A 16385-nucleotide genomic window follows, 5' to 3' on the forward strand; every position below is an offset into this window, starting at 1 on the left:
GAGCTGAACCCGCTGCTGGTCGCGTTGCCCAATTCCGGGGGCTTTTCAGCAGGACCGTGGGTCCCCAGCGAACCCGGCTGTTCTTCCCAGGAGCGCTCACCAGGGCTTTTTGGGAGCACCCTGCGGTTTCTGTCAGCCCCGTCTCTTCTTCTGAAGCATCGTGGGAGCTGGAGAATGAGGGAACACGAGGCCCCTTCCCCGCGCGGCCGCCCCCGCCGCAGCCCTCGCCGTCCCTCTGCTCTCGGGCTGCCCGTGCCCCGGAGCTCGCAGCCCTGGCTCCTCTGCCAGCCTGGCTCGCGCTCTGCCACCCGCCTTGGCCCGCGTGCCTCGTCCCGGAGCTCCGTAGGAGGGAGCGAGCCGCGGCCTCGGCGCTGGCCTCGCGCGTCGCCTCGCCGGGACGGGGTCCGGGCGTAGCGGGAGCCTGGCTGGGACAAGATCCCGGCTTTCGGCAGCGGAGTTAGCCGAGGGGAATCCCGCGTCCCTCCTCGTCCTGCGGGAGCTCGCAGCTCCTGCCCCCCCCGCGCCCCGCCGCGCCGGCGGGCGCTCGCTGGCGCTGCCGGGCGCCGCGCGCGGGTCAGGCTGCAGTGGGAAGCTTCGTGTCCCCCCGCCAGGCACACGGAAGCAGCGCGGGTTCCCTCCCCTGGGGCTAGGAACTCCCGGCCAACCCATGGCGAACCCGTGGCGCTTTGTCGCCGGCCCCGGCGGGGAGGCTCTTCCTCGCCGCAGCGGTCCCCTCGAAACCTCGTCCCCAGAGCAAGTCGCTGCCGGGGAGGAGGAGGCGTGTGGCCCTTGTCACCCGTCCCCAACCAGGGGCGGCCCTGGAGGGTCCGAAGCCCTTTCTTTGTGGCCCTTGTCACCCGTCCCCAACCAGGGGCGGCCCTGGAGGGTCCAAAGCCCTTTCTGTGTGGCCCTTGTCACCCGTCCCCAACCAGGGGCGGCCCTGGAGGGTCCGAAGCCCTTTCTGTGTGGCCCTTGTCACCCGTCCCCAACCAGGGGCGGCCCTGGAGGGTCCGAAGCCCTTTCTGTGTGGCCCTTGTCACCCGTCCCCAACCAGGGGCGGCCCTGGAGGGTCCGAAGCCCTTTCTGTAGCGGCGCAGCTACCGAGCCCCCTCACCACCGAGCCTCAATGGCGGTGGGGAAGGCGGGGGGTGCGTAAGGAGTTCACCGCGTCTCGGCTGTCCCTGGCTCAGCCTCGGACCTCCCGGGAGGAAGATCCCTCGCGGTGCCCCCGGGCTCGGGCCAGAGAACCGGGTGGAGAGGGGGAGAGCGCGGCCGCGGCGCCGTGCCGGCGCGCCTGAGCCCTCCGGCAGCTGGAGCCGGCGCCTGCCAGCCCCGGGTTGGGGAGGGTCGGGCGGATGAAGTCCCCTTAGGAGCCCAGAACCCGGGAGAGGCTTCCCAGCGCCCACCCGCCGCGCTCCTCTGTTCTTCCCGCGCAGGAACGAGCTCAACGACCACCTGGACACCATCGACTCCAACCTGGACAACCTGCAGACGATGCTGACCACGCACGGCTTCAGCGTGGACACCAGCGCGCTGCTGGACGTGAGTGTCGCCTCCCTCCCGCCCCCCCCCCCCGGCTCCGGCCGCCGCACCGCGCGCCGGTAGCTTCGACCGCCAGCTGCCGCAGCGCGCCGGGCTCTGCCCGCCTGCCCGGCGCTGATCGCCCTTTCCTTTGGCAGCTCTTCAGCCCCTCGATGACGGTTACAGACATGAACCTTCCCGACCTGGACAGCAGCCTGGCCAGCGTGAGTAGCCCTTCAAATCCCTCCCGGGGTGAAGCGTGTCCCGCTGCTCCGCGGCAGCCTCGCCGGGAGCACGAGGGGGAGGCTCTGACAGCAGCCCCCAGCCGCGGCCAGGCCGGCGCCGGCCCGGGGAGGTGGCAGAGAGGAGGAACACGCAGCCCCGCGCGGGCTGGGGGAGCCCTGGGGGGGATAATTCGGTGAGCACGGGGCTGCTTCGCCCGTCGCAGCGCGGTCACGAGGTGCGGAGGCTCCCGTCTCCCAGGCGAGCTCTGCTGGAGCCCACGGAGCTGCACGTGGTTTCCATCAACCCCCCTTCTGGCCCTCTGAGATCATCCAGAGGTTGTCTCGAGGCACACTCCGCCGTGGGCTGGTTGGTTGTTTCGCTCCTGCACAGACTCTCCTCGCCGCAGCCCCCGTTGCCCGATAAGATGGTTTTTTTCCGCCAGGCAACAGTCGGACACGGCGTTTCGTGGCCGCACCGAGCAGCAGGGTGGAAGTCACGGTCAAAACCGCGCTGGGCGATTCTCTGCCTCTTGGCTTCCTCCCTCCCGCCCGGCGGTGCGGCACAGCCACGTTCTGGGGCTGTTTGCAGGGAAAAAAGGGCTGGAGGGGGGAAGCGCAAGGGCGCGGAGCAGCGCCCACCCCGTGAGCGGCTTGACCGGGTTCCCGACTGCCCGGCAGCTCTGGGGCTGGGCAGGGAGAGCGGGATCGGCGGGATTTGGGAGCGGGACGTGAGCGGTGAGCGGTTCAGAAGTGAATGGCGGCGTAGTGTCGCGCCCAGGGCTGCGCCGCGGCAAATCCGGCAGCGGGGTTTGCCGAAGGGGTCGCCACCGGTGCCCTTGGACGTCGGCGGCTCCGGCCCAAGGTCGCCTGCGGATTCTTTCTCTCCTGCGCCGTGTGGGGAGGGGGGCTTTGCCGTCACCCCCTGGGCTGCCCGTGGGCTGAGCCGCGGCATCCCCAGGCGGTTCCCAGCCGGGCTGGGACCACCTCCGTGCTCCGGAGCGGCCTGCACCGGGCGGCGGGGTGGGATCCCTGCCGCGGGGGCTCCTCCGCGGCGGCCGTAGCCACAGGGTTATTCACCGGCTGTAAGTCCGGAGAGGAAGGGGGATCCCACGGGAGAGGCTCTGCTCGGGGATTGTCCCCCCGGGATGGGCAGTCCCGGGTGGGATTAGGAGCCCGGTGCCGTATTCCCCGGCCGAGGTTCGCTCCGGAGCTTCCCGGGCGGGCAGAGCCGTTTCTCCCGCTTCCCAAGTTGTTCTCCCTCTCACTCGGCCTTTCCAGCCCGGCCCCGCGAACGCCCACCCCGCGCCAGGCTCTCACCCGCCCCGTCTTCTTTTCTCCCGGCAGATCCAGGATCTGCTTTCGAGCCAGGAACAGCAGAAGCCGACCGAGACGGAGGCCAGCGCGGCGGACACAGGTACCAGGCGTGAGAGTTGGGGCTGCGGCAGAACCCTTTCTCCTCCCAAAAAGCCCGTTTGGCGGAGAGGGACGAGACTGCGGAGCCTGGAAAAGGGGCGGTGGGGAGGGGGACGTTGGCTGGACGTGTGTGGATTTGCGGGGGGAATGAAGCAGCGGGAGCCAGGCTCTCCTCGGCGACAGGGCGGGAGCCCCTGGTGCACGTTGAAACGCGTGAAATTCCATCAGAACACAAAAAAAACACTTTTTTCACCGTGAGGGTGCTCAGGCTCTGGCACGGGCCGCCCGGAGGGGCTGAGGAGCCTTCGCCCCCGGGGACGCTCAGCCGCGGTCCCGGCCAGGCGGCTCCGGCTGACCCTGCCCGAGCAGGGGGTCGGCCCGGACGCGCCGGGGGGGGGTGGTTCCCTGCCGGCCCCGGCCCCCCTGGGGTTTGTGCCTGCGTGGGGCCACGGGGGCGCGGACGAGCCCGGCGAGCAGCCAGACCCCTGCCGCGGCCGCGCTCCTGGTCCCTGCCGATGCGCCAGAGGTCGTGGCGTGGCGCCGCTGGCGTGGCGAGGAGCGCCGGCGCGAGGGAGCCGAGCCGTGCCGGCCGTTCCCCGAGCGAAAGCTTCGCGGCTGCGCGGCGTTGGGTCGGCCGGGCCCGGCGCGGCAGCCGCTGCCCTCCCGCCCTCTCTCTTTGCAGGGAAGCAGCTGGTGCACTACACGGCCCAGCCCCTCTTCCTGGTGGACTCCAGCGCCGTGGACATGGGGAGCGGAGACCTGCCCATCTTCTTCGAGCTGGGGGAAGGGCCCTATTTCACGGACGGGGACGAGTACTCGGAAGATCCCACCATCTCCCTCTTGTCAGGGACTGAGCAGCCCAAACCCAAGGACCCCGCGGTGTCCTAAGGCCCAGGGCAGGGTGAAGAGAGAGGAAGAACCCGCGCGAAAGGGAAGTCCAGCCGCCAGCCTCCTCGCTTCTTCGCACGGACGTCGAACGCTCTAAACGCCCTCCGGCCCCTGTTCGCTTCCCCCCCGGCACCGCGAGGGTTTCATTTGTGTGTGTGCTTCATGAGGTGTTTCGAAACCTGCTTTAGACCCCAGCCACCCAGCGCGCCTCCGGGCGGGGGGCCGAGCCGGGCGGGAGCCTCTCCCCCCCCCCCGCCCCCAGCCCCACACAGCCCTGGCGCCGGAGGCTCGGCACGGGCACGGCCGCGGCCCCGGCGAGCGGGCGGGAGAGCCCGGCCGAGGCACCGAGGGACACCGGCGGGGGCACGGCCACGGGGCGCTCGCCGGGCGGGCGGGCGGGCGGGGGGTGGCTGTTGCGAGGAGGGGAGTTGCCCCTCCGCCCCTCTCCCCTTCCCTCCTCGCCCCCCGGAGAGGCGGACGCGATGGTTTTTAACAGGAGAAACAATAAAAGTTTGCCGATCTGGCGCCGGTGGGTTGGATCCCGTTGTGGTCTCTGCCTTGCGGTCCGATCCCCGGGGGTCTCCGGGGGCGCGGGTGCCCCGGGGCGCCCCCGAGCCCAGCGTTACCTTCTCTTTTTTGTTCTCTCTTGCTCTGCGTGTCTCTTTTCCTTTGTCCCTTTGGTTTTGTTTTTCCTTTTGCCTAGCAGTAAAACTTTGTACATTTACACTTCGGATTGTTAATAGTAAAAACTGTATTTTGGATTTTTACATGAGAGGAGAAGAACCCACTTCTATCTATATATATATAAATATCTCTCTATATATACGTGCAAATATATATAAAACAAACGGTCTGGCACCTGGTGGCTTTTCTATGGTCCAAAGCTTGCTCTTTGTCACCTCGCCGGGAAGCGGATGGGACGAAGGCCCAGGAATCGCCCTTGGGGCCCCCGGATCCCGCGGGGCGAGGATCCCGGTGCCGGTGCCCGCGCCGGCGTCACCCGGGCGGGAGCTGGAGGCGTCACCGCGCTTCCCCCAGGTGCGTGTTTGGATCCCGGGCTGTGGATCGCCCCCGTCGCGGGCTGGGCGCCACGGCCGGGCGCTCCAGGATGGTTCAGAGGAGGAGACGGCGGCGGGGCCCGCGCCGACGTGCCCTCGGGGGTGCTGGACGCCGCGCGCGCCCTCGGGGGTGCTGGACGCCGCGCGCGCCCTCGGGGGTGCTCTTCTTCGCTGAGAACAACAAAAAACCGTCGTTGCTGCGTTCAGAGCGTTCGAACCTCCCTCCGACCCGCTCTCCTCCGCTCCGGGCTGCTCGCTCGCGGAGGCCTCTTGGCGCTGGGGCTCGGCCGTAGCCGCGCTCCCGGTGAGGACCGGCGCAGGTCGGACGTCGGGACAAGCCGGTGCCCACCGCAGCGCCACCTCCGCCGCGTGGGCTCCATCCTCGAGCGGCGGCAGCGCCCGAGAGCTTGTCCGGCCGAGCTCCGGCGCGGGTTGCCCCGTGGCCTTGTCCGAAACGCGGCGCCCCACGTCCGGAGCTCCCCGCCTGCCCGGGGGACAGGCGCGCTGGAGCCCCCCGAGCGGCACACGCGCGCCCTGAGGTGCTCCGGCAGGGTCCTGGCGTGGGCCGTGCGGAGCCGCAGGCGCGGCTCGGAGGCGAAGCCCCCGCTGCCCCTCGGCAGCGAGGCGCCGAGGCGGATTCGGGGCCCCGGCCCCGCGGCCTCCCTCGGGCTCGGATGCTGCGTCGTGGGGCCGGCGCGTCTTCGTGCCCCGTCACCGGGTTCCTTGGCCGCGCCGCCGAGCGCCTCCCGTCCGCACGGACGCGCTGCCGCCGCCGGCGCTGTGGCGGTGACCCGCTCTGCCGTTACCTTCTGAGCCGTGGCGCGGGGCTGTCCCGTGGGGCGGGGGACGTTCGGCACCAGAGACCACCCCCCCTCCAGCTCAGCCTGGCCTTGGCTTGGCCTGCTCAGGGGGGGGCGTCCCCCCTGAACGGTGGCGGCCTGTCCTGCGTTCGGGCCCTCTGCCACCTCTCCCCGGGGAGAGGGGACGCCTCCCGCTCCGGCAGCCGCTGTGCCGACCCCCCTTTCCCCGGGACACCCGTCTCCCTCCTTCCCTCCCTGCTGCCTACGCCAGACGTTTGCCCTTCCTCTTCCTCTCCACCAGCGCTTGAAACGGCTCCGCTGCCGCCTTCCCCCCGGCTCTGCCTTCGGGTTTGGTGCCTCGGTTGTTCCCCCGAGGTTGCCCGCGACCGAAGTTGCCATCCCCGTGCCCTCCGCTCTGCCGACGCCGGGTCCATCGGCCGGAGCACGAGCTGTGCCAGGAGGCGGGGATTGCTCCGGCGAGGGGACGCCGCCGCGTTCGGGACGAGACCCGGGTGCGCCTCCCCCCCAAACCCGCGCGACGGGCAGGTCTGCGGGGCCGTGAGCTCAGCCCGTGTCGTGGCACAGGACCCCAAACCCGTGGCTCTGCCGCCCTTCGCCGCCGCGGTGGCGTGGGAAGGACCACGGCCACGGGGACACTGAGGCAGCCACGGGGACGGCAGCCGCGGTGCCAGGGACGGGGAGCCGGATGGTCCCGTGGGATGGAGGACGCCTGGGCGCGGGACGAGCACGAGGGAGCGTGGTGCCCTGCCTTCAGGATCGCTGCGGCGGCTGGAAACGATCCCGCTCCTTGAGGAGGTCGCTGCAAACACGGGGCAAGGGCAGGAGCCAAGAGAAGCGCCGCCCGCAGCGGGGTAACCCCCCCCGGAGAGGGGCTGCCCGGCCCGCGTGGCCCATGGCAAGGGAGCCGGTGCTCACGGCTGCGCCGGGAGGTCGGGGCAGGAACCGGGAGCTGGAAGATGAAGACGGACGAGTTCCAGTCGGGTTTCTGACGTGGCCACGTTTGAGCCCCCGAGAGATGGATCCAGATCCACCCTCCCTGGACGCCGTCGGCCGGGGCCGGCTGCCCCGGCAGGAGCTTTGGCTTGATGGGGATTGCCGTCGAGGGCTGCCTGGGGTGGGGGTTCTGTGCTCCCCGCTCTCCTCAGACCCCCTGGGGTGAGGGCTCCATGCTCCCTGCTCTCTCCAGGGCAGTTCCCAGGTGTCCCGGGTGTCACCTCGGTGGGACCAGCTCAAGGTGGCCCTTGTGCAGCTCCCGGCGCCGCTGCCATGGCGGGGGCCACGGTGGGGAGCGGGGAGCAGGGGCGGTCTGTGGTCACGCCTCGGCACGACGCCTGGACGGCTGCAGCGGGCGATGCCGTGCACGGCGCTGGGGGGGGGGTTTGGGGGGGGGGGTTTCCCCATCTTTCCCCATCCAGCCTGGTGCGTCGGCGGGTGCCGCGGGTGGGGGGTTTCATTCACGCTGGCAGCGGCACCTGCCTGGGGAGGCTCTGCCCCGTGCTGGGTGCTGCTGGGGGCAGAGGGCAGTGCAAAGGGGCAGGTCCCCACGGTGCCACCGCGGCTGGGGGGCAACCTCTGGGGTCAAAGCTCTTCCCTCCCCTGGCCCTGCTCCTCCGCCTCGGGATGGGGCATCGTGGTGCTGCCGCCACGGCTGCACGGTGCGGGGGGGGGGGGGTTGGGGGCAGTGGCCCCTCAGCAGCCCCAGGGCTGGAGGGTCCCCCCGAGTGCTGCGGGAGCCCCTGGCTCCGGGCGGGCCGTAACGACCCACCTGATGGTGTGTGGCGCGGGCGGCCGGCGCGCCTGACCTCATCCCGGCGAACGAGGCCGATGCCTGGCGGGGCTCAGCGCCGCCGCCGGACGCTTCCCCCCCGCCATCCATCACCCAAAGACGCCGGCGCCCCCCTCGCACCCCGCTCCAGCCCACGGTAACCGGAGCCGCCGAGCACCGCGCTGGCATCGCCACGAGGGACGGGGCCGCCGATGAGGTGCTGGGGGGGACGGAGACCCTCGTGGGGCCGCCCCGATGAGCCGCGCTGGGCCCCGGGGCAACCAGCCAGAAGGGGGGCTCATAGAGGGGCTGCAACACGGGAATGGGGCTGGGGGGGACCCCCAGGGACCCCTGCATGGACTCAGAGCCCTGCGGGGTCCCCAGGGTCCTTCAGGTGATCCCCGTCACCCTGGGGAGGACGGCAGCGCTTTCCCAGTGCCCGGAGCGGACCCCGATGGGGAACCCCCAGTTTAGCTCGGAGGCAGCCCGGGGGCTTCCAGGGGTCCCCCCTCGCACAGGGGTGGCCCCTCACTAACCTCCACCCCCGCCATCCCCGACGTGGGGGGTCACGTCCCCCTGCCCATGTCCCCATGAATGCCAGAAGAATGGTTGTAGAAGATCCCAGCGGATGGAGTTGAGGGGGGGCAGGGGGGGTGCCGGGGTGAGGACCAAGGTGGCGCCATTAAAATCGTGAAAAAACCTTTTTTGTTTTGGCCCTGGCGTCGCAGGGAATGGAGACACGACCCTTCCAGGGAAGAAGGGGCCGGAGCAGCGGGGACACGACACCAGGGAGGCCCCGACCCAGAGCCGCCCAACAGCACCCGCTCCCCGGGGGCCCGTAAATAACCGGGGGGTCCCTGGCGTGGGGCGAAGGGCGAAGGGCCGTGGGGCAGCCCCAACCGCGGCCGTGCCGGTCGCCACCGAGGGCGAGGTTCCCCGGTGCCCTTCATCACCTCCCTGCGATCTGGGGTTGAACAGCCCTCGGGAGAGGTTTTGCCCCCCTCCCAACCCCAAATTTCCTCCTAATCGGGGTTTTTGAACCCGTGTTAATTTTTGGCGTCCGGAGCGGTGGGCGCAGGGCAGGGCTGGGGAGTTGGGGATGGGCCGGGGGCATCGCGGCCTCGCCGGGGGTCTGCACCCCCCTCCACCACACCACACGGCTGCTGCAGGGACCTTTATTGGGGGAGGACGGAGGGGCGCGGGGGGGGGGGACGGGGGGGGGACGGGGGGGGGCTGCCATGCTCGCAGCCCCCAGCCCCAGGGGTGCATGGAGGGGTCCGGCCACCCCCAGCACCCCTGCCCCACAGCGGGCCCCGCTCCCCGGGGCAGCCCCCGGCCCCCCCGGCAGCACGGGGGGAGGCCGAGGGGAGCCGTGCCCCGTGCCAGGGAGGGTGGGGGGGGTCACCCCAATGCGGGGCGTCGGGCGAGCCGTGAGGCCGGGGCGAGGGCTGGGGGGCGGCGGCGAGGAGCGGGGGGACACGTAGGGCTCCGAGGCAGCGAGGAGGTGGGGAGGCAGCGGGGAAGCTCGGGAGGGGTCTCCGTCGGGGCTCGGCCACCTCAGATCCCTGGGGGGGGGGGGGACACACACAGGCTCCGTCAGCCCCGGCGCACCCCGACACTCACCCCGTGCCCCCCGGCCCCGCAGCCGGCCCCGGCCGCGCCCCCCCCCCGCGCCCCCCCCGCCCCCCCAGCCCCACCATCACCTCGGGACGCCAGAGCCTCCTCCGAGTCCACGTCGCGGTCCGATCCTGCGGGCGAGCGGGGCGAGCGGGGCTGGGGGCCCGCACCGGCACGGCACCCCCCCACCCCCGTGATGCAGCCCCCCGGGGAACGGGGCAGCCCCCGCTAACGGGGGTGCCGCACCCCCAACCGATGGGGCGCCCCCCGGGACGGCACCGGGACAACCAGCTCCCCCCGTCCCAGGAGGCTCGGGGTGACCCCGCACCCCCCCCTCCCGGCTCGGTGCCCCCCCGGTGGGTGCTGGGGACCCCCTGGGGGGGGGGGGGAGGGGCAGCACGGGGAGGGGGGGTGGGGGTCGCCTCACCTTCCTCCGACTCGTGGGACTGGGCTGGGACGTCCAGGACGGGACCTGCGGGAGGGCAGAGGGCGGGGGGTCAGCGCCCCACCGGGACCCCCGGGGCCGGGACCGGGCAGAGCGGCGGCACCCACCGCCCCGGGGCTCCCCGGCGAGGGCGTCGGCGCCGAAGGAGCCGCTGTTGAGGGCGTCGAGGCTGGAGGAGTCGCTGCCCGGGGACCCCCGCGTCCCGTCCTCGTCCGCCGGCGGCCGCTCGGCGCCCCCGAAGCTGACGGAGGTGAGACCTGGCGGAGAGAGGGGGGGCACGGGGGGTCGTGGGCACCGGGGCTGCGCGGGCATCGCGCGGTGCCTCTGCACAGGGCAGGGGTCTGGCAATGCAGGGCAGGGGGCTGCGCCCACGTTGGAGGGTCCCTGTGCCCAGGGCGGGGGTCGGTGCCCGCCTTGGAGGGTCCCTGTGCCCAGGGCGGGGGTCTGGCAATGCAGGGCAGGGGGCTGTGCCCGTGGTGGAGGGTCCCTGTGCCCAGGGCGGGGGTCTGGCAATGCAGGGCAGGGGGCTGTGCCCACCTTGGAGGGTCCCTGTGCCCAGGGCGGGGGTCGGTGCCCACCTGGCACAGCCCCCCGCCGGTGCCCACCCGCGCCATCTCGCCCCCCCCCCCCCAGGCCCTACCTTTGCCCAGGCGCTGCGCCGAGGTGGTGAGGTCACCTGGGGGGGGGGGGGGGGGGGGAGAGGGGCGTCAGGAGCAGCCGGGGGGGGCAGAGACCCCCGGGGTCCCAACCCCCCCCAGCCATGCCCCAGCTGGGGGTCTGGCCACCCCTTGCCCCCGCGCCGGTGCTCACTCTCTCCGGAGGCCTCCAGCTTGGCGGGGCTGACGGGCTCTGCAAGAGACGGGCAGGGGGACATCAGCCCCCCGGGACCCCCGCCCCCCGCCCCCCTCCAGGCCTCGGCCGGGAGGGAAACTGAGGCACGGAGCTCCCAGCTCCCCCTCAGGCTTCGGTTGGGGGGGAAACTGAGGCACGGAGGTCCCAGCTCCCAGCTGGGCGATGCTGGGGGGGGGGGGGGGGGGGGGGGGTGTGTGTATTGGGGCAGGGTCCCAGCCCCCCTACCTGGCGTCTGTCCCTCTGCAGAAAGGGCCACGTCCAGGGTGCTCGCGGGCTCTGTGGGGACACGGGGGGCAGGAACGGGCCCGGGGAGGGGCACGTCCCCGACACCACCGCCCCGGGGGATGGGACACAGGGTGTGGGGGGGGTCTCCAGGAGACCCCAGGGTGACCGCAGCCCAAACCCCCTCCCTCCAGCCAGACAGGGATCCCCCCCGCCGTGCTGCTGGGGTGGCCGGGGGCACCCAGGCCGCCCCCAGCCCTCTCCCCACAGCCCCACAGCCCTCTCCTCCCAACCCCCACAGCCCCCCCTTACCATCGGCCATCGCAGTGGCCAGGACCAGGAGGACGACGGTGGCCAACGCCAGGGCCCTGCGGAGGACACGCCATGTTTGGGGACCCCTGAACCCCGGTAGCACCCCTCGCTGCTCCCAGTTCCACCCCCCCCCCCGACCCCCCAGCACCCGCACCAGCCCCTTCCTGGGGACCCCTCCCCGGCTCCTCCAGGGCCCTGCGGCCCCCTTGGTCCCTGTCACCCCAGCTCCTGGCAGGGCAGGGGGTGCAGGCGGCTGGGGGGGGACCCCGGGCGAGGTGACCCCTCGATGGAGCCCCCCCGTGCTGCAGCACACCGGCCTCGGCGGCCCCCCCGTGTCCTGGCCTCGCCCCTGCCTGCGGCCGAGCTGGGGGGGCCGGGAGCCCCACGGTGGCACGGTGGGGGCCAGAGGACCCCGAAACCAGCGCGGGGGGACGAGGTGGCACCGGGGGTCGGGGTGGCACTGGGAGAGGGGGGGGGCACCGCCCCATGCCAGCCGGTCAGGGGCATCCCAGAGGCGCCCCCAGACCCCCCAGTGCTGCTGGGAGATGCCCACCCAGGACCCCCCAGTACCACTGGGAGGTGTCACCCAGTGCCGGCGGCAGAAGCCCCCCAGGACCCCCCAGTACCACTGGGAGGTGTCACCCAGTGCCGGCGGCAGACGCCCCCGGGATCCCCCAGTACCAATGTCACCCAGTGCCGGCGGCAGAAGCCCCCCAGTACCCCCCAGTACTACCGGGAGGTGTCACCCAGTGCCGGTGGCAGACGCCCCCGGGATCCTCCGGTCCCACCGGGAGAAGCCCCCGGTCCCCGCAGCGGGCAGCGCTGAGGTCCCGGTGGCCCCCATTCCCTCCCCCCCCCCCCTCCCCGCCGGTGCCGGGGCTCGGGGCTGGGGCCCGGGGATCCGGGGGTCCCGCCGCCGCCCCCGGGGGGTCTCACCTGCGGGGCACGGCCATGGCTGCGGCTCCGGGGGCGGCGGCGCTGCGGGAGCGGGTCCGGCGCCGCCCGGGGCCGTTAAAAGCCGCAGGGGGCTGGGGAGGAGCCAGGTGGCCCCGGGCCAGCCAATCCGGCACCGGCACCGGGCACCGGCACTGCGGCTCCGCACCGGCACCGGGCACCGGGTACCGGGCACGGGGAACGGGCACCGGGCACCGGCACTGCGGCGCCGCACCGGGTACCGGTACCGGTAACTGGTAACGGGTACCGGCACTGCGGCTCCGCACCGGCACCGGGTACCGGCACCGGGTACCGGGCACGGGGAACGGGCACCGGGTACCGGCACTGCGGCTCCGCACCGGGTACCGATACCGGTAACTGGTAACGGGTACCGGCACTGCGGCTCCGCACCGGCACCGGGCACCGGGTACCGGCACCGGGCACAGGGAACGGGCACCGGGCACCGGCACTGCGGCTCCGCACCGGGTACCGGTACCGGTAACTGGTAACGGATACCGGCACTGCGGCTCCGCACCGGCACTGGGCACCGGGCACCGGGTACCGGCACTGCAGCTCCGCACCGGGTACCGGTACCGGTAACTGGTAACGGATACCGGCACCGCGGCTCCGCACCGGGTACCGGGCACCGGCACCGGGTACCGGCACTGCGGCTCCGCACCGGCACCGAGTACCGGCACCGGGCACGGGAAACGGGCACCGGGCACCGGGTACCGGCAATGTGGCTCCGCACCGGGTACCGGTAACGGGAAACGGGCACCGGGTACCGGCAATGCAGCTCCGCACCGGCACCGGGTACCGGGTACAGGGTACCGGCGCTGTGGCTCCGCACCGGCACCAGCACTGCGGCTCTGCACCGGGTACGGGGTACAGGCACTGGCACCGGTAACGGGCACCAGCACTGCAGCTCCGCACTGGCACCGGGTACCGGGTACCGGTAACGGGAAACAGGCATTGTGTACCGGCCCCGCGGCCCCGCACCGGCACCAGCACCGGGCACCGGCACTGCGGCTCCGCACCGGCACCGGTTACCGGGCACCGGCACTGCGGCTCCGCAGCAGCACCGGCACCGGGTACCGGGCTCTGGCACTGCGGCTCCGCACCGGCACCGGCACCGCACCAGCACCCCCCAAAGCCTGGCCCCCCTCCCCCATCATAGTGGGGACCCCCAGGCCCAGACCCACGGCCGGGACCCCCGGCACCACTTTGGGGACCCCCAGAGCCGGTGCCACTCCTGGGTGCCCGGGCACAGCTCGGGGGACCCCCTGACCCGGAGCCTCGGCACGAACCCCTGGCACCGCTTTGGGGACCCCACAGCCTCAGCCGGGACCCCCCAGCACCACCTTGGGGACCCCAGAGCCTCACCCAGGCCCTTTGGCATCCTTTTGGGGGCCCCAGAGCATCAGCTGGGACCCCCAGCACTGCTTTGGGGACCCCAGAGCTTCACTCAGCCCCCCCCCCCCCATTCTGGGGACCCCAGAGCCCCAACCGGGACCCTTGGCATTATTTTGGGGACCCCAGAGCATCAGCTGGGACCCCCAGCACCGCTTTGGGGACCCCAGAGCTTCACTCAGCCCCCCCCCTCCCCATTCTGGGGACCCCAGAGCCCCAGCCGGGACCCTTGGCATCATTTTGGGGACCCCAGAGACCCAGCCAGGATCCCCAACACCATTTTGGAGACCCCCCTTCCCAGCCCCACGGCTGGGTCCCCCCCAGCCCAGCTCTGGGGACCCCCGCACCCGGATCCCCAGCTGGGACCCCCCTTCCCAGTGCCACGAGGCGGGAGGGGGGGCTGGTGGGGCCGGGAGGGAGCCAGGAGGGGCCCCCCCCGCTGCCCCGCGCCCCCCGGCAGCCCCAACAAGGGGCCCTTTATGGCCGCGGCGGCTCAAGGCCCCTTTGTTCCCCGGCTCGGGGGGCGCCGGGACGGGGGCGAGCACCCGGCTCCGGTTGCCAGCGCGGGGGGCACCGGGGAGGGCGACGGCGGCCCCACCGGGGTGGGGGTGGGGTGGGGTGTGTGCGCTCCTTTGCCCACCCCCCCCCCCCCCCCCCCCGGGGTGCCGGTTGGCAGCGCCGGGGTGGCCGCGGGAGTTGGGGGGCTGCCAGCCGCGGGGCCACCCGGGCCCTGGCGCCTTTCCGGGGCCCCCCCTGGTACGGCAGAGCCCCGGCTGCCGCCGGCACAATGCGCCTTTATCCCGGCTTCGTGGTGCCGCCGCCGAGCGCCGGAACAATCCGGCCGCGTGGCCACGGCCTGCCCGGCCCTGGCACCGGCGCCGCGTCCCCACGGGATGAGCTGCCCCCGCACGGGGGGGGGGGGGGGGTGTGTCAATCTCCTGCACCCCCAAACCTGGCGTCAGCCCCCTCGACCCGGGCCCCTGTGAGCCGGTACGGTGACGGTGAGCTGGTACGGCCCCGGTGAAGCCACTATGGACCCGGGGAGCTGGTACGGTCCCGGCAAGCCGGTGCAGTTCCCGTGAGCCGGTAAAACCCCCGCGAGCCAAAACGGCCCCGGTGAGCCGGTGCTGTCCCAGTAAACCAGTATGACCACGGTGAGCCATTAAACCCAGTGGGTCAACACAGCCCCGGTGAGCTGGGACTGTCCCAGTAAACCAGTATGACCACAGTGAGCCATTAAACCCAGTGGGTCAGCACAGCCCCGGTGAGCCGGCACAATCCCGGTGAGCTGGGACTGTCCCAGTAAACCAGTATGACCACAGTGAGCCACTAAACCCAGTGAGCCGGCACGGTCCCGGTGAGCCAGCGGAGCCCACCCGCCCGAACGCCCAGGCCCAGTCCCCCCAGTCCCCCGCGGGCGGTGGGCTCTGGTGGCACCTCCCCGGCAGAGCGGGTCCCCGGTGCCGCCGGGGGGGACACGCCACGGCCCCAGCCCCCCGGTGACACCCCCGTCCCCCTGGCTGTGTTCCCTCTTTGGGGGCCGGGGGGGGGGGGGGGGAATGCCAGATCGGGGGTGCCCCCACCCCGGTGCTGCTCTGTGTCCCCACAGGCATCACTGTGTCCCCACGCTGGGGACACCCTCACGCCCTCCCCCCCCCCACTCCCGTGTCCCCGTCTCCTGGGCTGGCGCCCGAGAGGGTCTCAGGGTGCCCCCGGCCCCCTCCCAGTGTGGGGACACCGTGCTGGGGGTGGGGACAGGGACGGGGATGGGGACAGGAATGGGGACAGGGATGGGGACATGGGGACAGGGATGGGGACATGGGGACAGGGATAGGGACATGGGTGGGGTCATGGGGACAGGAACGGGGACACAGTGTGGGGATGGGAACACAGGGTGGGGACATGGGGCCAGGGATAAGGATGGAGACATGGGGCCAGGGATGGGGACATGGGGTGGGGATGGGGACATGGGGACAGGTTTGGGGACAGGGATGGGGACATGGGGACAGGGATGGAGATGGGACATGGGGAATGGGGTGTGGATATGGGGACAGGGGTGGGGACATGGGGACAGGGGTGGGGACAGGGGTGCAGAGACACAGAGGCGGGGGAAGGGGATGGGGAAGGGGAGGAGGGGGTGGGGATGGGGAGCGCTGGGAGCACTTTTCCCAGTCCTGGAGCACTGGGAGCACTGGTCGCAGACCTGAGGGCAGTGGGAGCACTGGGCGCCCTGGTCCCAGCCCCTGAGCCCTGGTCGCACTGGTCGCACTGGTCGCAGACCTGAGGGCAGTGGGAGCACTGGTCGCACTGGTCCCAGCCCCTGAGCCCTGGTCGCACTGGTCGCACTGGTCGCAGACCTGAGGGCAGTGGGAGCACTGGTTGCACTGGTCCCAGCCCTGGATGCACCGGCCCCAGCACTGCTCCGAGCCCTGGGAGCACTGGGCGCACTGGTCCCAGTCCCTGAGCCCTGGTCGCACTGGTCGCACTGGTCGCAGACCTGAGGGCAGTGGGAGCACTGGTCGCACTGGTCCCAGCCCCTGAGCCCTGGTCGCACTGGTCGCAGACCTGAGGGCAGTGGGAGCACTGGTCGCACTGGTCCCAGCCCTGGATGCACCGGCCCCAGCACTGCTCCGAGCCCTGGGAGCACTGGTCGCACTGGTCGCAGACCTGAGGGCAGTGGGAGCACTGGTCGCACTGGTCCCAGCCCCTGAGCCCTGGTCGCACTGGTCGCACTGGTCGCAGACCTGAGGGCAGTGGGAGCACTGGTCGCACTGGTCCCAGCCCCTGAGCCCTGGTCGCACTGGTCGCACTGGTCGCAGACCTGAGGGCAGTGGGAGCACTGGTTGCACTGGTCCCAGCCCTGGATGCACCGGCCCCAGCACTGCTCCGAGCCCTGGGAGCACT

General features: G+C 72.4%; 1 protein-coding gene across 3 annotated transcripts in view; it reads left to right on the forward strand.

Moving 5' to 3' along the window:
* HSF1 (heat shock transcription factor 1) overlaps window positions 1-4274 on the forward strand; it is a 49886-nt gene extending 45612 nt beyond the window's left edge. For 2 of the 3 annotated variants that reach the window (XM_086466281.1, XM_086466282.1), the window contains 4 exons: window positions 1437-1542; window positions 1680-1745; window positions 3090-3159; window positions 3841-4079. In XM_086466281.1, the coding sequence (XP_086322407.1) occupies window positions 1437-1542; window positions 1680-1745; window positions 3090-3159; window positions 3841-4046 (448 nt within the window). In that variant the 3' untranslated portion in view covers window positions 4047-4079. Of the gene's footprint in view, window positions 1-1436; window positions 1543-1679; window positions 1746-3089; window positions 3160-3840 lie in introns of all 3 variants that reach the window. The other variant, XM_086466283.1, reaches the window with a different exon arrangement.
* The last annotated feature ends 12111 nt before the right edge of the window (window positions 4275-16385 follow it).

Source organism: Leptosomus discolor, chromosome 5 (assembly GCF_034619465.1).
Source record: "Leptosomus discolor isolate bLepDis1 chromosome 5, bLepDis1.hap2, whole genome shotgun sequence".
Taxonomy (NCBI): domain Eukaryota; kingdom Metazoa; phylum Chordata; class Aves; order Leptosomiformes; family Leptosomidae; genus Leptosomus; species Leptosomus discolor.